Here is a 22,053-nt window from a genome sequence, read left to right as displayed (position 1 = left end):
ATGGAGCTAATTCTGCCTACAAGTTTAAATGGCCCTGAGTTGCTCACCACAACCCTGTCGTTTGCAAACCGAGGGGGCTGAAGCAGCAGTTCCAGCCTCTGTGGCTCCACTGTTAGCCCAGCTGATCTTTGTGAACTTTCCCCCAAGCCACTGTGTCTCAAAGGATGGTCCTTGGGCCACCCACCCACGAATTACGGGGGCGTGGGTGGAGGCTCATTAAATGCAGATCCCGGGCCTGATCCGGACCTGCCGTCTGGCAGAGAGATCAAGGGCACTGCCGTCTGGATCTCATTTTAGGCGGCGCTCAAAGATCCCAGCCCAGGGAAATTTGAGAAGCGCAGCTCCAAATCGCCAGTGCTGACGGCTTCCGCTTTGGGAGCCCCAGGTGCTGTCCGAACTCACTTGGTGGAAACAGACATTTACCAGAAAGCCTGGGGTCGGGCAGTGGGCACTCCTACCGCTCTAACACTGCGTAGCTGAAAGAACTCGCTCCCTCAAAGGAGTCAGTGAGCTTCGGCCGTCCGCGTTACACCCATTTCGCTTCGCGGGGCGGGGCGATTGTGTAAAGCGGGCCCGGGTCTCGGCGTCCAGCCCGGCCCCAAACCTCCGGCCCCCAGGCCTCTCCGGGCTCCCGGCCCGGCGGCGCTGCTGCGGGGTGGTCGGGGCGCGTCCGCGGCTACTCACCCGGGGCGACTCGGCCGAGGGCCCGACAGTCGGGGCCAGAGTGGGAGGAGCGGGTGGCCGCGGCCCGGCCCCTGTCCCGCGGCACTTTAACCGGCGGCGCCGGGGCCCCGCGCACTCTCCGTGTCCGGAAGGGGCACGCGGCCGTTCCGACCAGGTCGGCAGGGCAGCGAGGCTAGCTGGGCTCCGGCGTGGGGGCGCGCAGCCCGAGGGCGGGTGCAGCAGGGGCACCTGGCTTACTGCACGCACGTGTGCGCGGGGGCCGGCGCGCGCCGCGGCTGCCGGTGCTCCGCCTGCGCTCGGACTCGGCCCATTCTTCCGAGTCCCGGCAGGCGAGGGCGCTGCGACCCGCCCCAGCCTGGGAGGGGGCCAGCGGGCCCGCCCTCTGTCCGGGTGGCGGGACTGGGTCCGCACTGCAAGAGGCGGAGCCGAGAAGGGGCGGCCTCGGAGCGCCGGGATAAGAGCGCAGCGTGCGGGTAGCCTGGATCCCGCGCAGTGGTCCGGCGATGTCGCTCGTGCTGCTGAGCCTGGCCGCGCTGTGCAGGAGCGCCGTACCTCGAGAGCCGGTAAGCCCCCTCCAGCACCCCTTACCCCATCTCCCGGCACTCGAGCCCAGATCCTGACGTCGTCTGACCCGCCACTCCAGGCTGTCCCGAAGGCGTGCGCGGACCGCCGGCTGGAGGGGCATGCCTGCACCCTCGGGGGCAGCCCCGGACATCGGCGTCAGGCTGCTTGAGTCAGGGGCGTGGGAATCAGACAGACCCGGTCTCAGATGCCCCCTGTACTGTTGATTCTGTCATTTCTGCTCACCAAACTCCAAGTCCTGAACGGTAAAACGAAGGGCAGTACCGAACCCACCAGGGTCTCTTAAGGAATAACGACATGGCCTGCAATTAGCGGCGAAGGGCCTGGCACGTAGTCAGCAGCACTCGTTATTGTTACTTGGGGTCTGCTCACCTGTTGGGGCACAAGAACTGTTTCTCCATTAGCACCCCCTCCCTTTTTGGCCATATTGATTGCCATGTTCATTCGTGAAGACAGTTTCCTTTCTTCCCCAGTGCCCTGAATGATCGAGGGAATCTTCTGGGTCACTGAAAACAGTTCATTCTCCAAATAACCTTTGAAACGATACCCCTGCCCTCTTAGAATAGCATATAGCATCAAGCTCCGTAGTCACCTGCTGGTGGACAAACCCCATTCACCGTTTCCAGATGTCTCCAGCTCCTGTCCTTCCCCTCTGTGTCACTTCAGAAGCCTCCTTGACTTTTTGCACTGCAGGGAAGAATTCATCCCTTTTGCTGTAGTTGCTACAAGGCCAACAATTTGAGCTTGGTAGCATTTAGGGTTGTTGCTTGGCTGGTCTCACCGGCCCTTTGATAAGAACTCAGCTCCTGGTATGATGGCTTATTTGTTTAAAATAATAATAATAATAATAATAAAGTCTGGCCGGGTGCGGTGGCTCACGCCTGTAATCCCAGCACTTTGGGAGGCTGAGGTAGGCGGATTGCCTGAGGTCAGGATTTCAGGACCAGCCTGGCTAACATGGTGAAACCCCGTCTCTACTAAAAATACAAAAAGTAGCTGGGCATGGTGGCAGGCGTCTGTAATCCGAGCTACTCAGGAGGCTGAGGCAGGAGAATCACTTGAACCCGGGAGCTGGAGGTTGCAGTGAGCCGAGATCTGCACCACTGCACTCCAGTCTGGGTGACAAAGTGAGACTCTGTCTCAAAAAAAGAAAAAAAAGAATCTGATGATATCCCTTAGAGTTCATTTTTTTAAAGACAAATGAATGATTGACAATTTTGCCCAAACTCAAATCACTCAAACCATCAAAAGTCTTAGGAGGTCTTAGAAGGTGTTTGGAAATGTAGATGCTCCGCAGAGTGTTCCAGAGCTGCTGGACATATCACAATGAGTCTTGTCATTTAGCCAGCTTGCTGCTGGCTAAAGCCTCAATATTTTAGGTTGAGGAATTTACCAGAACCAAAGCACAAATTATTTTTTTTTATGAAAAAACATGAGCAGCTAACTTCAAACGATTTAGTACCAGCCTTTCTTGAACACAAATAATTGCTTATGGTTTCCTTAATTGCTCAGTGAGTCCTTTTGTGTTAGAAGGGGAATATTTTACAGAACCTGAGGAAAGTACCCTGGACTGCATTCAGAGCTTTCTTTTGTTCATCTCCTTGGCATAGCTACTCCTTAACCTGGGGTAGCCCAGTAAATACTCCAGGCCATCCTAAAATCCTAGAGTTAAACGTTAGAGTGTGAAGGAGCCTCACATCGGTCCCAAGTCATCCCCTGCTTGCAGCAGGGAAGGCTGACATCCAGAGACGGATGGAGACCCACCTCTGGTCTTCAAGTGAGGTTATGCACTGGCTTGGGGATCAGGTATTTCCTGATGGCTAATTCATGGTCCGTCATAGCCTACAGTGGGGCAGCTTAGTTTTGCCGTAAGCTGTGAAGCAGAACCAGTTCATCTTTTATTGAAAGTTTGTCACTTGTGTATGCATGTAAGGGGAAAATGGTGTTCTACCTAATTTGGCAAAGGAGAGCTTGTGGTTTGCCAGCTTCAACATGACGCTTGGTTTTCTTCTCTCCCACAGACCGTTCAATGTGGCTCTGAAACTGGTAGGTACATTAGAGAATGGGTATTTGGGGCTTTACATTGAAAGCACAGCTGGACTTTTAGGAGGCCTAATATAGGCAATAGGTCATCGAAGACCAGGCACAGGGTGAACCATTGCTTTACTGGCTGTTGCGGAAGAAGTCTCTGTCTGCTCAAAGCAGAACTCTGGGGCTCCATAGGAATGAAGACGTGTTTCAGACAGGCTCGCCTCCTGGCCAGTCAGGGTAGGACTTGCCATATAAGGTGGAAAATGATGCCTGCCACTCTGCAGAGGAAGATCGAGGCCGTGAAAGGAAGGTCACTTAGAGTTGGGACCAAGAAGCAAATGTTTCATAGGAGAGTGGGGGTTTGAGATGGTGAAGAATGGGTAGGCTTCTGCCCAAAAAATACGAGTGGGGAGAGTGAGCTGGAGGAGAGATGGCACCAGCAAAGGTTAGGAGGTGGGAAAGTGGGGTTTGTGTGGGCCAACTGGCTGGAATCCAGGGGCGAGGCCTGAGGAAGGCAGGGCTGACTCTAATAAACATGTCAAATACACTAAATATATACATATGTACATACACAGGCACCTGGAGTGGTCCCAAGTGCTCCACAGGTGGAGGCCAGGAGGCTGAGAGTACTTCTCTTAGAGCAGCATTATCTCGGCTATAAATCAACCAGCACTAAGAAACATTTGGCTTTAGCAGGAAGAACTGAGGAATTGTGTCGGGTGTGGTGGCTTATACCTATAATCCCAGCACTTTGGGAGGCTGAGGCGGGAGGATCATTTGAGGCCAGGAGTTTGAGATCATTTTAGGCAACTGAGTGAGACCCCACCTCTACAAAAAAACAATTTTTTTAATTAAAAAAAAAAAAAGAAGTGAGGAATTGTGAATGGGGGAAGGTTTGGGGTGAGTCACTGAGAGGAGATGGCATGGCATCAGATTGGGCCGGGAAGGAGAGTGTCATGGAAGTCTTGCCTTTTCCCAGGACCATCTCCAGAGTGGATGCTACAACATGATCTGACCCCTGGAGACTTGAGGGACCTCCGAGTAGAACCTGTTAAAACTAGTGTTGCAACAGGGGACTATTCAATTTTGATGAACGTAAGCTGGGTACTCCGGGCAGATGGTAAGTTTGCATCTATCAGAGATGAGGCCCAAAATGTCTGCTAAATCAGAAATGTGCAGGCTATATGAACCATTAATTCCCCTCCTAGGCATAACCAACAGAAATACATGCATACATGCACCAAAAGCCACATACTAGGATGATCTAGTAACACTACTCATAACAGGCAACATTAGAAAGCACTCAAATGCCCAACAGTAGAAAGGAATCACCAAATAAATTCCGTTACAGCAACAAGAATGAATGATCTGTAACTACATATAACAATATGGATGAATGTCACAAACATAAGAAGGCAGATTCAAAAGAGTTTGTACATTTATGTCTGTTTGCATGCCTGCAGGCATCCATGCCATATGATCCCATTTACAGAAAGTGCCAAACAGACAAAACCAATCTGCCAGTTAGAAGTCAGGAGAGTGGCCAGGAGCGGTGGCTCACGCCTGTAATCCCAGCACTTTGGGAGGCCGAGGCTGGTGGATCACTTGAGGCCAGGAGTTTGAGACCAGCCTGGCCAACATGGCAAAACCCCGTCTCTACTAAAAATACAAAAATTAGCCAGGTGTGGTGTTGTGGCACCTGTAATCCCAGCTACTCGGGAGGCTGAGGCAGGAGAATGGCTTGAACCCAGGAGGTAGAGGTTGCAGTGAGCTGAGATCGCACCACTGCACTCCAGCCTGGGCAACAGAGTGAAACTCCGTCTCAAAAAAAACAAAAAAAAAACCCCAAAAAACCAGGCGCAGTGGCTCACACCTGTAATCCCAGTACTTTGGGAGGCCAAGGTGGGTAGATTACTTGAGGTTAGGAGTTCAAGACCAGCCTGGCCAACATGGTAAAACTCCGTCTCTACTAAAAATACAAAAAATTAGGCAGGCATGGTGGCACATGCCTGTAATACTAGCTACTTTGGAGGCTGAGGCAGGAGAATAACTTGAACCCAGGAGGTGGAGGTTACAGTGAGTCAAGACTGCGCCATTGTACTCCAGCCTGGGTGACAGACTGTCTCAAAAAAAAAAAAAAGTCAGGATAGTGGTTCCTGCTGGAGTAGGAGTGACTGAAAGGAAGCGCGAGGGGCACACCTGAGGGAGTTTCTTAACCTGCATACTGGTTGCATGAGTGTCCTGATGCAGCAAGTGGTACACTTATGATCTGTGTACTTTTCTGTGTATGTACTTCATGGAAGAAGATAAGGTAAGGCCAGAGATGATTTCCCCCACCCTACTCCTGTTTAGGGAAAGCACTGGCTTAGATAGATTACTTTTCTACTTCCCAGATGATGTCGTGAAGCTTTTGGCATTTCCCCAAGATTACGCTGCAAGGCACCATGTGAGTTCTTTCAGTGAGCTACTCCTGGGATCCTAATGCCCATCCTTTTGATTTCCATCTGCTAAATTCAGATTGGAAAAAAGTCTACCCAGTCAAGAATCCATGAGCACCAGGCACAGAGAGAGGAGTCACCTACAGTCTCCACCCAGGAGGATTCAGAGGGGTAGGGGAGGCAGACACAGGCACAGTGTCAGGGGAGTCCCAGAAGGAAGCTATGCTTCATCTGAGTGGGATAGGGCGAGAGGAGCGGGAAAGGGACCCTGGTGAGGTTGCTTTAGGTGAGATGCGGCCATAAGCGTTTGGGCCCTTACCTGGCACAGAGTGAACTTTTTGTCAGCTGTGGTTATATGCTGTGGTGCATGAGTGAGTTGGGCTTTAAAGGAGTGAGACTTGAAGAGGTAGATAATGGGAGGAAAGGGCCTTCAGGGAGAAGAATCAGCATGGATAAAGGTGCAATCGGAACAGGTGTGGTTTGGTGATGACACTCTTGGAGGGTCTTTGTGGGTCTCCCTAAGACCAGCCTGTTCCTCTTAAGAGACCCAGAATAGTGTAGAGCGATAGCCACCTTTGCAGGCATCCTATGAAATTCAAGCTGACCTGTGAGGAGGAGGGAGCTTGGGCTTTGGAATCTGAATTCATATCTGCTGCTTGCTGATGAGCTTTGTAAGTTTAAGCAGAGCTCCCTGAAACTTCCTAAGACTCACGAACCCCATTTATAAACTGGAGACAGTGGTGCCTTTCAGTACTATTGTGAATATGAACTGAGACATAAGTAAAGCATGCTAGTAAAGTATCTGGTATCAAGTGAGCCACACAACAAGTGCTAAATAAACCAATGCCCTCTTGCCTATCTCGGCAGCCAGCATCCGCTTGTTGAAGGCCACCAAGATTTGTGTGACGGGCAAAAGCAACTTCCAGTCCTACAGCTGTGTGAGGTGCAATTACACGGAGGCCTTCCAGACTCAGACCAGACCCTCAGGTGGTAAAGTAAGCACTTTTTTGTTTTGTTTTTTGAGATAGGGTCTTGTTCTGTCACCCAGGCTGGAGTACAGTGGTGCAATCATGACTCCTTGTGACCTCAATCTCCTGGGCTCAAGCGATCCTTCTACCTCAGCCTCCCAAGCAGCTGGGACTACAGACATGAGCCACCAGACCTGGTTAATTTTTGTAGTCTTTGTAGAGAGGGGTTTCACTGTGTTGCTGGTCTTGAATTCCTGGGCTCAAGCGATCTGCCTGCCTCAGCCTCCCAAAGTGCTGGCATTACAGCTATGAGCCACTGCATCCGGGCATAGGCACTTTTATGTATTTGGCTAATTGTTGCTGAAAGCTAGGCCCTTTGTTTGGGGAGCATGGATGATGTGCTGCTCACACAGGCTGGTAAAGACAGTCGCTTAGAGCAAGATCCCTTGGTTCAAATCCCATTTTCGGCTACTTCTCTGTTTTGTGCCTTTGGTAAGTCAGCATCTCTGGGCCTCAGTTTTTCCCTAACAGCTGAGGGAAGAGAACTGGATTTAAATTAGATCCTGGCTTTAAAACTTTATACTTCTCTGATTCTGTAAATTGTGTAGTGCTCATTCCCTAAGTAGGCATTGGTTGGAGACCTAAGTTTTCACAGAGTAAGTAATGAAATACAAACTAAAAGGGCAACACACTAAGGTATACTGTTTCTGTATTGCAGTGTTTTGGGAATTGAGAGTTCCTTGCTTTGCCTTTCAGTGGACGTTTTCCTACATCGGCTTCCCTGTAGAGCTGAACACAGTCTATTTCATTGGGGCCCATAATATTCCTAATGCAAATATGAATGAAGATGGCCCTTCCATGTCTGTGAATTTCACTTCACCAGGTAAACTTCTTCACTCGTTTATTATTCCTTGTCTTGCTGGGATGCCTGCTTTGGGATATGTACAGAGAGAGCCCAGGGAACCCTGGATAAGGCTTTTGGCCTTGCTAAGTCTCAGTTCCCTTATCTAAACCATGGACACAGTAGTAACCATACTTTACCCACAGAGCAGAGAGGATAAAGTCAGGTAAAATGTAGAGAAAAGCCTGTTCCTGTGTGCCAGGCACTGTGCTGAATACTTGACATGCATCATCTCACTTAAGCATCCCAGCAACCCCAAGGTTGGGATAGCTGCATTTTACAGATGAAGAAACTGAGAGGTTAAGTCACTTTCCCTGGGTTATACACACCGTAAAAGTGAAGCTGACATTCACACTCTGGTCCTTCTAAAGCAATGCAGCTGAGCCACTCTTTATATCACTGATGCAAAATGTTTGTTCGTTCCAATCTCAGCTTTCTGGGATGGGCTGCCTATGGCTGGGCCTCTGAGGATCCACAGACTCCAGTTGGCTTGTCCCCCAGCTGTCCATGAGAGGCAGGGTGGTCCCAAGTTGGATGCTGGGCCCTTGCCCCAGCTCTGTGACACAGGACCAGTTCTCTGGTACGACAGCTGCAATGTCACACACAGGGATGTGACAAGGATAAGACAGGATGTGTGTGTGAAGGGTCTGTCTGAGCCGAGTCACCCTTTCCATACCCTCATCCTGTCATCTGTCACAGGCAAGGCATCAAAGCCAAACGGGTGATTTCCAGTTCACTGCTGGTCTTGGAGATTGTGGTCCAGGGTGTTTTTGGTGCTGCACCATTTACTACACGTAGTTTCCAGCTTTCTTGATGAGAGCAAACCTCATTTTGTTTTCAAATAAGCTTTTTTATTTTGGAATTATTTTATTATTTATTTATTTATTTATTTTTTAGACAGAGTTTCACTCTTGTCACCCAGGCTATAGTGCAATGGCACCATCTCAGTTCACTGCAGCCTCTGCCTCTTGGGTTTAAGTGATTCTCCTGCCTCAGCCTCCCGAGAAGCTGGGATTACAGGCATGAGCCACCACGCCCAGCTAATTTTTGTATTTTTAGTTGAGATGAGGTTTCACCATGATGGCCAGTCTAGTCTCGAACTCCTGACCTCGCGTGATCTGCCCACCTTGGCCTCCCAAAGTGCTGGGATTTCAATAGTGAGCCACTGTGCCCAGCCTTATTTTGGAATAATTTTAGATTTACAGAAAAGTTGCAAAGATAGTACAAAGAGTTTCCATATACCTCTCACCCAGCTTCTCCTATTATTAGCATCTTATAGTACCATGATACATTTGTCAAAACTAAGAAACCAACATTAGTACATGTCTGTTAACTGAACTCCAGACTTTATTTGGATTTCACCTGCTTTTTCATGAATGTCCTCTTTCTGTTCCAGTTGCAGGTAGTCCCTGTGTGCCTCTCCTCTGGTCTGTAACAGTTTCTTAGTCTTTGTTTTTCAGAATCTTGATGGTCTTGAGTTCTGACCAGGCATCCTGTAGAATGTCCCCCGGTTTGGGTTTGTCTCGTGATTAGACAGGGAATTCATATCACAGAGGTGCCGGGCCCTTCTTATCGCATCCTATCGGGGTGCATGGCACCCACATGACACCAGGCTGGGGGTCACCATCAACACTAGATTGACGTGGGACCTGCCAGACTTCTCCATGTAAATCTACTGGTTTTCCCAACTCTCGTTTTTGGAAACAAGTCACTGATTCTACCCCACCCAGGGGTGAGGGCATGGGAGTGTTAGTCTTCACGTCCTAGAAGGGGCAGCGTCTACAGATTTTACCAAATGTCATTTTCAAATGATGGATGGTTTTCGAGTTTCTCTTAGGGATCAAAGACACTATTCTGATAAAGGCTGTATTTAAATTAGACTCTGGCTATCACGTCATGGGCAGATGTTCTCCTGTTTAACAGTAAAATGTTAGAGCCCCATTTGAATTTGACATCTTACGTGTGGAATGTTTTGACAGTTTGTTACAGGTGTGGCATGTGTATGTGGGTGTGCACTTGTTGGCAAAGGGGGTGGGGCAGAGATCGCTTTTTCTAAAATGTAAAAACTTCCATTCAAATTTACAGGCTGCCTAGACCACATAATGAAATATAAAAAAAAGTGTGTCAAGGCCGGTAAGTAAATACAGCATTTGCTTTTATTATTTGAGGAAACTTGTAACTTGAGGCAGCCTAGCTCTCTTCATCTTTGCACAGATGAAGACACTGAGCCCTAGGGGAGAGTCGCATATCCAAGGCACCCCCTACGGTGGCGACAGAAGCACCTAGGGCTCCTGATCTCCAGCAAGCACTTTGCCCACTGAGTGGAGCAGCCTGTCCAGAAAGGGGTAGACCCTCAGTGCATTTACATAGTGGAGCAACAGTCACAAAGAACCACCCCCACCCCCTTGGGTAACAACATTTTAGCCCAAGTGGCTCAGCGGTGCCAAAGGCTCTTCCTGATTGACAGGAGTCCTATGAGCCCTTCCACCAGCCCAGACACCAGCACCGTCCACCTGTGGCCATGGGGACCCTAAGAACCTTCTGTTTGGATTAGCAAACATTCGAGTTGGGAGTGTGAGTTCGCTGAAGGACTGGCCCACAACTTGTGTCCTCAAAGAGGATCACTTTTCACAGGCTAGTGAATTTTACCCCTTGAATTTTGTAATAATCCCCTGTAGGATTATCAGTCCCTAGTGCCCACTTTCCAAGGGTTTGTGTAAATTTCTGAGTAATATAGTTTGTGTAAATTTCTGAGTAATATAGTGTTGGAAAGCTAATGAGGCTAGTGGTATTCGGATCAGTCCAGAACTTTTAGGCACCCTCCACCACACAAGGCATCCCTGGTACCGTCAGACAGCTGTGCATGCTGTCCTTGCTAGAAGGCGGATTTGGACGCTGGGCTTCCCACCGAGGGTACAGAGAACACTGTAGGTATGAGGAGGTCAGAGGGCCTTGAAGTCAGTCCTGGACCTGAATTCCTAAAGACAGTTCTGAGCCAGGGCCTGAAATGGTCTCTTCGGTGGAGAAGATAATTTCTGCTATTATACATTGTGTTCCTGGAAATCAATCCAGTCCTTATTTCCAAGTCACATGAATGAAATGACTTTTTCTGCCAGAGCAGACCTATCAGGGTATATCCTCTAAGCTATGAGCCATTTCCTTCTTTCTTTGCATCCAGTGAAGCTGGCAGAATGGTCTGATGGATGAAGCTCCTGGAACACAAAATATTCTAGTGGTTATAGTCCTGATCGTGAATTCACTTGCTCTATAATCTTAGACATGTTTTCTAACCCGTGGCTCCTTCTCCCCATCCTGGGAAGGAGAAAATACTGACCCTATCCCTTAACTCAACAGAGGTTGAAAACAGCAGTGAGTTAACAGAACCAATCCATGCCTCCCACCACACTCAGTCCAGGGAAGCTTTTTTAGCAAAGCAGCGATGTACGGATCCCCAAACTGTCTTGGGCAGCAAGTGCTTTGAGACTCTGGAAACAATGATAAAAAGTTCACTGTGTAGCAGCGTCCCTGTCTCTTGGACATTGTTCCTGAGAACTTGGATTGTTTCCATAAAGCCCTGTGGGGAACTTAAATGAGGGAAGAGTTAGCAAGTTCATCTACATGGTTCTCTCTCAACTCATAGGAAGCCTGTGGGATCCGAATATCACTGCTTGTAAGAAGAATGAAGAGACAGTAGAAGTGAACTTCACAACCAGTCCTCTGGGAAACAGATACATGGCTCTTATCCAACACAGCACCATCATCGGGTTTTCTCAAGTGTCTGAGGTACTTTTTCTCTTCATCCCCTTCACCTCGCCCTCTAGCTTTCCTTAGTGCATTGAAGGAAAATGGGGACAGTATTGTCCAAATGTGCTGGGCTACTTTGATGAATTCAACAGATAAAAACAAGTCCCTGTGGGCATCCTGAGAGATATCACTGTGAATCTCAAGCCACAGAAAGAAAGAAGTCTCTGAAGCAGGAAATGGGCCCTTCTTTACACACGGTCTAGTGAAAGGAGTTCTTTTGGGAAGCAAAGCTGCTTTGCTGGAACCCTTCAATCTACTCACTCCTGTGCCTCGTAATTCTGTTTTTGTGGGGCAGAGGTTGACACAGGGTCTCACTGTCTCCCAAGCTGGGATGCAGTGGCACAATCACAGCTTACTGCAGCCTCCACCTTCCGGGCTCAAGTGATCCTCCCACCTCAGCCTCCCCAGGTAGTTGGGACTACAGGCACGTGCCACCATGCCGAGCTAATTTTTTCATTTTTAGTAGAGACAGGGTTTCACCATGTTGCCCAGGCTGGTCTCAAACTCCTGGGCTCAAGCCATCTGCCTGCCTCGGCCTCCCAAAGTGTTGGGATTACAGGCGTGAGCCAGTGCGCCCGGCACCTCATAATTCTTGACTCTGTCTCTTAGCCACACCAGAACAAACAAACGCGAGCTTCAGTGGTGATTCCAGTGACTGAGGAAAGTGAAGGTGCTATGGTGCAGGTAAAGTTCTGTGAGCTGCTCTGGGGAGGGAAGGGACATAGAAGAGTTCCACCATTCATTGCTTTTAAGGATGCGTTCTCTCTTGTCAAATGCACTTCTGCCAGCAGACATGAGTTAAGTGGCGTTCATGGGGGCTCTCTCGCTGCAGCCTCCAGACTGCTGAGGTCAGGAGGTCGACGTGGCAGTCGTGGTCCCTTTTGCTTGTATTAATGGCTGCTGACCTTCCAAAGCACTTTTTATTTCTATTTTCTGTCACAGACACTCAGCACTCAGGGATAGCAGTACCATTTTACTTTCCCAAGCCTTTAACTGCAAGATGAAGCTGCAAAGGGTTTGAAATGGGAAGGTTTGAGTTCCAGGAAGTGTATGAACTCTGGAGAGGGTCTGCCACTCCTCTCTGGGCCACAGGGGACCCAGCTGAACACAGGAAGTTGGAGCAGTAGGTGCTCCTTCACCTCTCAGTACATCTCTTTAAACTCTAGTTTTTGAGGTGGGGACACAGGAGGTCCAAAGAGTAAGGAGCTTCCGTGCTCCATTCCCTGGAATAAAAAGTGCTCAGACAGGCCCGAGGGGGGAGGCACCAGCCAGGATATGATGGCTGCTACCCTTTTCTGGAGAACCATATACTTCCCTTACTACAGGGACTTGCAAGTCCTAAAGCACTGGCTGAAGGAAGCCAACAGGATCACTGCTGCTCCTTTTTTCTAGAGGAAATGTTTGTCTATGTGGTAAGATATGACCTAGCCTTTTTAGATAAGGGAACTGGTATGTTAGTAACATGTACAAAGTTTAGGTTCAGACCCCGGGAGTCTTGGGCATGTGGGTCTTAGGTCACTGGTTTTGACTTTAGGGCTTTGTTACAGACGTGTGACCAAGGGGAAAATGTGCGTGACAACACTAGAGGTAGGGGTGAAGCCAGAAAGAAGGGAAGTTTTGGTGGAAGTAGGAGTCATGGTGAGATTTAGCTCTGATGCATGGTGTGAACTTTCTGAGCCTCCTGTTTTTCCTCAGCTGACTCCGTATTTTCCTACTTGTGGCAGCGACTGCATCCGACATAAAGGAACGGTTGTGCTCTGCCCACAAACAGGCGTCCCTTTCCCTCTGGATAATAGTAAGTGCCCAGTCACTTCAACCAGATGATCAAAGTGGCTCAGGACACACAGTCACAGCCCCCAACTCAGTATGTGGAAGGGTGTGTGTGTGGGTAGTGCAAGGGGTCCCTGCCTGTGTACACTGAACTGGGGTGCAGAGAAAGCTAACAGTGCTGTCCCAGAGAACCTAGAATCTGAGTAAGAACAGGTTTTATTTGTAAAACCACTCATGACTCTTTATAAAGCAGGATACATAAAAGGGAAAAAAAATACACAGTGCAAAATGGATGTTCTGAGTGCCACAAGGATCTGCTGAAAAAAGTCAAAGGTGTAAGACGACTGGGTATATACGAGAATGAATATTTCACCATATTCTGATTCTCTTACCAGTCTCAGTGGCCCCGATAAGCTGTTGGTGTGGTCACACGGCCAACATTTGGATAACAAATGAGGAATAATGGCACCGCCTCACTGGTGCCTGAGAACAGCATGTTTCGGAAAGTGTCTCTGGAGTTAGAGATGTGTTAGCTTTTTCATTACAGATGGAGATATACAATGTTTACACAACAGACCAGGGGTGGGGTCAAAAGTTGGAAGGCGTCATTAGACTCAGCCAAATGAAGTGAAGACAACCCAGGTGCCTGGCAGTCCTGACTTGTGCGTGGGCAAAGCCTTACAGATTCCTGGGCACTCTGTGCCTGAGCTTACCTGATGTTCCTGTGAGGCGGGTGGCACTACCCTCCATGTATGTCAGTCTAACAAGATGACCTGTAAAAAATGCCATCTATACGTGCTACGTATGTAAGCAGTTGTACCGAGAATAACATTAATTCCTTAAAGAACAAAAACTGGACAGAAACCCTAGTTCCTACTGTGAAAATGCCTGTGCATATCAGGAGAAAGTCAGAGATTTTAGGGCTGTTCTTAACATCCTAGGTCCCATATCCCTTTTGAGAATCTAATGCAAGACCTGCACACTCTAGGGAAAAAGATATGATTGGCAGACTCTCTAAAGAGCTTCTGACTGATGGTTTTAAAGGGATCTAAAACTCTACAAAGTGGCTGGGCGTGATGACACATGCCTGTAATCCCAGCTACTTGGGAGGCTGAGGCAGCATTGCTTGAACCTGGGAGGCGGAGGCTGCAGTGAGCCGAGACTGTGCCACTGCACTCCAACCTGGGCAGCAGAGCGAGACTCTGTCTCAAAACTAAAAAATAATAAAAAATAAATAAACCTCTACAAAGTATACAAAGTCTTAGTTTTTAAGTAAGAGATATGTGTGGATTTGTTTTCCAAAGGTGAATAAGCTTTGTTTTCTCCAGACAGAAGCAAACCGGGAGGCTGGCTGCCTCTCCTCCTGCCGTCTCTGCTGGTGGTGATATGGGTGCTGGTGGCAGGGATCTATCTAATGTGGATGCACGGTAAGGGTTATAATTCTTTAAAGACATCCTCATAAGGAAATAACATTTTGAATTTTTTTTTAAAGAAGATTCCTCTGGAGGCAATCACATGTTGGCATTTCCCTGAGTTAGATAGCATTCATGTAATACCTTCAAGTGCTCCTACGGAGACTGATACGAGCATCACTGGATTACACATGCCAGGTGAAAGTAGGGTCAGGACTTCCAGATCTTCTGACTGTCCCATTTTTACCATTGATCCATCTACCAGTACTGAAATGGGCAAAAGATGGCTGATAACAAATTACACTTGACTTGTGATGGTTACTCTATGCTAGTTCCTGTTTTTTAGAAAACAGTTCTTCTGAGGTGTAAGAAAAGCTTTCGCTTGGATTCATACACAGTTGACCCTTGAACAACAGGTTTGGACTGCACAAAGCCACTTACACCTGGATTTTTTCAATACATACACTGGAAAATTTTTTGGAGATTTGTATCAATTTGGAAAAAAAACTCAGATGAATTTATTTTTCAATTAAAATATTGAAAGAAATTAAGAAAAAGGTATGTCATAAATGCAGAAAATGTATGCAGATCCTAGTCTACTTTATAATTTGCTACCATACCAACAGTTAACTATTTTATCATCACTTGTGATGGCAAAAACCTCACCATAAAAACTGAGAGCACTTTGAAAACAACACAGTTTTCTTGTACTCTGGGAGAGAAATTTGAAGAAACCACAGCTGATGGCAGAAAAACTCAGACTGTCTGCAACTTTACAGATGGTGCATTGGTTCAGCATCAGGAGTGGGATGGGAAGGAAAGCACAATAGAAAATTGAAAGATGGGAAATTAGTGGTGGACTGTGTCATGAACAATGTCACCTGTACTCGGATCTATGAAAAAGTAGAATAAAAATTCCATCATCACTTTGGACAGGAATTAACTAAAAGAATGACCAAGCTCAGTTCAATGAGCAAATCTCCATACTGTGTTTTTTTTTTTCATTACTGTGTTCAATTATCTTTATCACAAACATTTTACATGTAGCTATTTCAAAGTGTGTTGGATTAATTAGGATCAGCCCTTGGTTAATAAAGAAATGTGTTTGTGCTAAAAAAAAAAAAAAAAAAAAAGTTAAAAAAATTTATCAAAACTTACACACACACATACCAACTGTACAGGGCACCATACCATTCACAGTTGAGAGAAACATGAGCATAAAGATGTGGTATTAAATTGTAACTGCATACCATTAACTGCAGTGTGCACTGTCCTGCTGTTAATAATTTCCTAGCCACCTCCTGTTGCTACTGCGGTGAGCTCAAGTGTTGCGAGTATCCACTTAAAACACCATGTGATGCTAATCATCTCCAAACGAGCAGTTTGTCTCTCCAGTAAATTACATATCACAGTAGAAAGTATCTCCAGTGGTTCTCTTGTATTTTTCGTGTTTAGTGCAATACTGTAAACCTTTAATAACACCTTAGGACCCATACCAAGTGCCACTAGTAATGCTGGAAGCACTCCCAAGAAACAACGTCATGAAAAAAAGAAAAAAAAACTTTTTTTTTTCACTACAAGGAAGAAAAGCCAAATTGCTTGATATGTACCATAAATTGAGGGTCTGCAGCTGTGATTGTTCACCATTTCAAGATAAATGAATCCAGCATAAGGACCATAGTGAAAAAAGAAAAAAATTAATGAAGCCATCACTACAGCTACACCAGCAGGCATGAAAACCTTGCACATTTTGCAGAATACCTTTTAATCCTGTATTGAAAATGTAGCTTTTATGTGAGTGCAGGATTGCTATAAGAAAGGCATAACTGTAGACTCAAATATGACTTGAGAAAAAGCGAAGTCATTATATGACAACTTAAAGCAAAAGGAAGGTGAAGCATCTAAAGCTGGAGAATTTAATGCCACTAAAGGATGGTTTGATAATTTTAAAAAGTGGGTTGGCTTAAAAACTGTCAAGATAACAGGAGAAGCAGCTTCTGCTGACCAAGAGGCAGCAGATGAGTTCCCGGATGCCATTAAGAAAATCACTGAGGAGAAAGGATACCTGCCTGAACAGGTTTTCGGTGCAGATGAAAGTGTCCTCTTCTGGGAAAAAAATGCTACAAAGGACATTGATTAGTAAGGAAGAGAAGCATGCATCAGGATTTAAGGCAGGAAGGGACAGGCTAACTGGACTGCTTTGTGCAAATGCAGTTGGGTTTATGATCAGGACTGGCCTTATCTATAAAGCTGCTAACCCCCTGGCCTTGAAGGGAAAAGATAAACACCAGCTGCCAATCTTTTGATTGTACAATAAGGAGGCCTGGACATTGAGAAAACATTTTTCTGGGTTGGTTCCATTGATGCTTTGTCCCTATAGTCACAAGTACCTTCCCAGGAAAGGACTGCCTTTTAAAGTTCTTTTGATATTGGACAATGGCCCCAGCCACCCAGAACCCCACAAGTTCAACACCAAAGTCCTCAGAGTGGTCTCCTTGCCCCCAAACACATCATCATTTGGCCTCTAGATTGGGAGCCATAAGGACCTTCAAGGCTTATTACACACAGTACTTTATGGAAAGGATTGTCAACACTATGGAAGAGAACCCCAACAGAGAGAACAACATGGAAGTCTGGAAGGATTACATCACTGAAGATGCCATCATTGTGACAGAACAAGCCATGAATGCCATCAAACCCGAAACAATACATTTCCTGCAAGAGAAAACTGTCCAGATGATGTGCATGACTTCACAGGATTTACAACACAGCCAATCAAGGAAATCACGAAAGAGATTGTAGATGTGGCAAAAAAAGGTGGGGGGGTGAAGGGTTTCAAGATATGGATCTCAGAGAAATTCAAGAGCTAACAGATAACCACACTAGAGGAGCGAAGAGAAGACGATCTGATGGAGACGAGTGCTTCCCAATCAGTGTTAGGTGATGATGAAGACGACACAGAAGCAGCAGCACCAGAAAACAAATTGACATTAAACAATCCAGCAGGTTTCTGATCAGTCAAGACTGCTTTTCACTTCTTTTATAACACAGACCCTTCTATGATACAAGCATTAAACCTAAAGCAAATGGTGGAGGAAGGATTGGTACCATATACAAATATTTTTAGAAAAATGAAAAAGCAACAAGAGAAAGAAAAAAAAAGAAAAAAAAAAAGAAAAACGAAAAATGAAAAAGCAAAAAAGTCAGAAATTATGATGTATTTCTGTAGTTACACTGAGGCGCCCACCTCTCCAGCCTCCTCTTCCACCTCTTCTGCCTCTGCCACCCCTAAGTCAGCAAGACTAACCCCTTTCTCCTCTTCCTAGTCAGCCTACTCAACTTGAAGATGGCAAGGATAAAGACTTTTCTGATGGTCCACTTCCATTTAATGAATTAGTAAATATCTTTTCGCCTCATGATTTTCTTCCATTTTTTTCTCTAGCTTAAATATAATACAGCACATAATACATATAACATGCAAAATATGTGTTAATTGGCTGTTTGTGTTCCTGGTAAGGCTTCCAGTCAACAGTAGGCTATTAGAAGTTAAGTTGTGGGAAAATCAAAGGTTATAGGAGATTTTCAACTGCATGCAGGGCCAGTGCCACTCCCTGCCACGTTGTTCAAGGGTCAGCTGTACTCTCTAAGGACTTTGCCAGCTTTAAAACATGGAGTATTTGAATACAGAAACCAGAGTATTTACATACTCTGCTCGAGGCAGAGCTCTTAAAAAAACTTCTCCTCCTCTTCTCCATACCTAGAAAAGGAAATACAAATGCATCCTTTGAGTCACTTGTGATGTTGTAAATAGAATGAGATTAACTCCATGCTCTAAGCTAAGAAAGCCACAGGGGCACTTGGACCTCAGGAATACTTACAACATTTAGGGATGCTGTCTGACCTGTATTCATTACAGTCGTTTCAAACATGGTTTCTGTTTTATAGCACCATGTAAGGCAGAATGCCAGGTAAGTTCCAGGGGCTGAAAAGGGGTGCCACTTAACTTTGGGAACTGTAAAGAAACTACTACCTGCAGGTAGAAGACAGTACAAGCAACTACTGAATTGACCCAACTCAAAATGTGAGGTGCAGAGGCCAAGTGTCCCTGTTCATATACAGCATTAAAAGTACTGAGGTTACAATCACCCACCTCAAACAAAGTATCCTTTTTTTTTTTTCTTGTTCTTGAGACAGGGTCTCACTCTGTTGCCCAGGCTGGAGTGGAATGGCATGATCTTGGCTCACTGCAACCTCCGCCTCCTGGGCTCAAGTGATCCTCCCACCTTAGCTTCCTGAGTAGCTGGGACCACAGGTGCGTGCCATCAAGCCCAGCTAAGTTTTGTACTTTTTGTAAGACATGGAGTTTCGCCATGTTGCCCTGGCTGGTCTGGAACTCCTGGACTCAAGTGATCTACCAGCCTTGGCCTCCCAAAGTGCTGGGATGACTGGTGTGAGCCACGAAACCTGGCCAACAAAATATCTTAAACCTAAAGTTTCTATGAATTTATTTGAAAAGAGAAGGCTTGGTTGAGAGGATTGTTTTAGTGAGAGGGACTTAGAAAATACTGCTTTTAAAATACGTGCGGGGAAAAGAAAGAGAGATCAGACTGTTACTGTGTCTATATAGAAAGAAGTAGACATAAGAGACACCATTTTGTTCTGTATTTGAGATGCTATTAATCTGTGACCCTACCCCCAACCTTGTCCTTGCAAGAGACATGTGCTGTGGTGACTCAAGGTTTAAAGGATTTTGGGCTGTGCAGGGCGTGCCTTGTTAAACAGGTGCCTGAAGGCAGTATGCTTGTGAAAAGTCATCACCATTCTCTTAATCTCAAGTTCCCAGGGACACATACACTGCAAAAGGTCGCATACTGCCAAAGGTCACAGGGACCTCTGTCTAGGAAAGCTTGGTATTGTCCAAGGTTTCTCCCCATGTGATAGTCTGAAATATGGCCTCGTGGGAAGGGAAAGACCTGATCATCCCCCACCCTGACACCCGTGAAGGGTCTGTGCTGAGGGGGACTAGTTTAAGAGGAAAGAAGGCCTCTTGGCAGCTGAGATAGAGAAAAGCATCTGTCTCCTGCCCGTCCCTGGGCAATGGAACATCTCGGTGTAAAACCCGATTGTATGTTCTGTTTACCGAGAAAGGAGAAAACCGCCTTAGGGCTGAAGGTGGGACGTGCTAGCGGCAATGCTGCTCTTTATGCACTAAAAAGGTTTATGGAGATGTTTGCATATGCATATCAAGGCACAGCACTTTTCCTTAAACTTATTCAATGTCACAGAGATCTTTATTCCTATGTCTTACTGCTGACCTCCCTACCATGATCCTATTATCCTGCCACTTCCCTTTTTCTAAGATGGTAAAGATAATGATCAATAAATACTAAGGGAACTCAGAGACCGGTGCCGGCGTGGGTCCTCTGTATGCTGAGCTCCGGTCCCCTGGGCCCACTTTTTCTTTCCCTATACTTTGTCTCTGTGTCTCATTTCTTTTCTTAAGTCTCTCGTTCCACCTAACGAGAAACACACTCAGGTGTGGAGGGGCAGGCCACCCCTTCAAATAAGGTTTAAAAAGTTAAAGTTTAAGCATCAGTGTGTTTCAGGTGATGTGTTCAAAAGGAACATCAGGATGTTTTTCCTTGCTGTCACTAACAAGGCCCTTGGTGCTCAGCTGACATTCTCTAGCAAGGGTTCATTTGTCAGGGATGGTTTAGAGTGAAAGCCTGCTGTTTACTGTTCACAGATAACAAATGCTTTTCTCCCCTGACAGAAAGGAACAAGATGACTTCCTTTTCTACCACCACACCCTCCATTAAGGTTCTTGTGGTTTACCCATCTGACATATGTTTTCATCACACAATTTGTTACTTCACTGAATTTCTTCAAAACCATTGCAGAAGTGAGGTCATCCTTGAAAAGTGGCAGAAAAAGAAAATAGCAGAGATGGGTCCAGTGCAGTGGCTTGCCACTCAAAAGAAGGCAGCAGACAAAGTTGTCTTCCTTCTTTCCAATGACGTAAACAGTGTTTGCGATGGTACCTGTGCCAAGAGTGAGGGCAGTCCCAGTGAGAACTCTCAAGACCTCTTCCCCCTTGCCTTTAACCTTTTCTGCAGTGATCTAAGAAGCCAGACTCATCTGCACAAATATGTGGTGGTCTACTTTAGAGAGACTGATACCAAAGACAATTATAATGCTCTCAGTGTCTGCCCCAAGTACCACCTCATGAAGGATGCCACTGCTTTCTGTGCAGAACTTCTCCATGTCAAGCAGCAGGTGTCAGCAGGAAAAAGATCATAAGCCTGCCACAATGGCTACTGCTCCTTGTAGCCCACCCATGAGAAGCAAGAGACCTTAAAGGCTTCCTACCCCACCAATTACAAGGAAAAAACGTATGATGATCCTGAAGCTTACTATGCAGCCTACAAATAGCCTTAGTAATTAAAACATTTTATGCCAATAAAATTGTTTCAAATACTGCTAACTAATGTAGCATTAACTAAAGAAACTACATTTACAACTTCAAAGCTAAATTAGTTTTATACATAGAAATCAATTAGTTTTAATTGAAAACTATAACCATTTTGATAATGCAACAATAAAGTATCTTCCAGCCAAACATCTAGTCTTGCATAGTCCATGCATTGCAATGTACACAGAACTGTTTAGCTAATATTCTATGTTTAATTAATGAATACTAAATCTAAGAACCCCTCACTGGTTCACTCAATAGCATCTTAGGTGAAAAACCTTCTATTACGTGCAAAAAATCATGGTTTTTAAGATAACAAAAGTAGGCAATAAACAAGCTGAACCCACCTTTACTAAACCAGATGATCTAGTATATATGTAATCACTTGTATGATTTAGTATTTGCATAAGACCTTCCCTCTACAAACTAGATTCATATCTTGATTCTTGTACAGGTGCCTTTTTATATGAACACCAAAATACATTACCCACAAACTTGTCTACTTTTGCCTAAAGTTACCGATTAGAGGTCACTGTCAGAGTTCTGTTTCTTAGTTAAATGAAAATAATTCTTAAGTTGAAAGCCCTCTTGAAGTAACTTTTTTATAAATCAGTTATTATAATGGTTTACTTAAATAAAAAACAGGGCTGGGTGCAGTGGCTCATGCCTCCAATGCCAGCACTTTGGCAAGACCAAGGCAAAAGGATCACTCAAGACCAGACTAGGTCACAAAGCAAGACCTCCCTCTCTACAAAAGATTTTAAAAATTAGCTGCGTGTGATGGTGTGAGCCTGTGGTCCCAGCTACTAGGGAGGCTGAGGTGGGAGGATCACTTGAGCCCTGGAGGTCAAGGGTGCAGTAAATGGTGATTGTGCCACTGCACTCCATCCTGGGTGACAGCGAGACCCTGTCTAAAACAAACAAACAAATGAAAAAAACCCCACAGAATGACAGAACACAAAAGATGGTGAATTTTGTCTTCCAACATTTT

At 46.0% G+C, this 22,053-nt stretch overlaps 2 protein-coding genes across 3 annotated transcripts in view; one reads left to right on the top strand and one right to left on the bottom strand.

The window, feature by feature from the left end:
- CHDH (choline dehydrogenase) overlaps positions 1–992 on the bottom strand; it is a 34,492-nt gene extending 33,500 nt beyond the window's left edge. Inside the window, exon 1 of the mRNA XM_011947279.1 lies at positions 685–992. The gene's annotated coding sequence lies outside the window, so the exon portion shown is untranslated. The remainder of the gene's footprint in view (positions 1–684) is intronic.
- Positions 993–1,154: 162 nt separating this feature from the next.
- IL17RB (interleukin 17 receptor B) lies at positions 1,155–21,414 on the top strand. 2 transcript variants are annotated; one of them, XM_011947276.1, is made up of 11 exons: positions 1,155–1,247; positions 3,288–3,312; positions 4,277–4,417; positions 6,603–6,730; positions 7,460–7,586; positions 9,690–9,737; positions 11,245–11,387; positions 12,018–12,092; positions 13,104–13,203; positions 14,507–14,605; positions 20,364–21,414. In XM_011947276.1, the coding sequence occupies exons 1-11, from the start codon at positions 1,188–1,190 to the stop codon at positions 20,888–20,890; spliced, it is 1,473 nt and encodes a 490-aa protein (XP_011802666.1). In that variant the 5' UTR covers positions 1,155–1,187; the 3' UTR covers positions 20,891–21,414. The 2 variants fall into 2 exon arrangements, with proteins under 2 accessions (XP_011802666.1, XP_011802667.1); XM_011947277.1 differs by lacking the exon at positions 9,690–9,737.
- Positions 21,415–22,053: the final 639 nt, after the last annotated feature.

Source organism: Colobus angolensis, unplaced genomic scaffold (genome assembly GCF_000951035.1).
Source record: "Colobus angolensis palliatus isolate OR3802 unplaced genomic scaffold, Cang.pa_1.0 Scaffold26, whole genome shotgun sequence".
Taxonomy (NCBI): Eukaryota; Metazoa; Chordata; class Mammalia; order Primates; family Cercopithecidae; genus Colobus; species Colobus angolensis.
The sequence above is the reverse complement of the archived record's forward strand: the minus strand, read 5'-3'. Positions and strand labels throughout refer to the sequence as shown.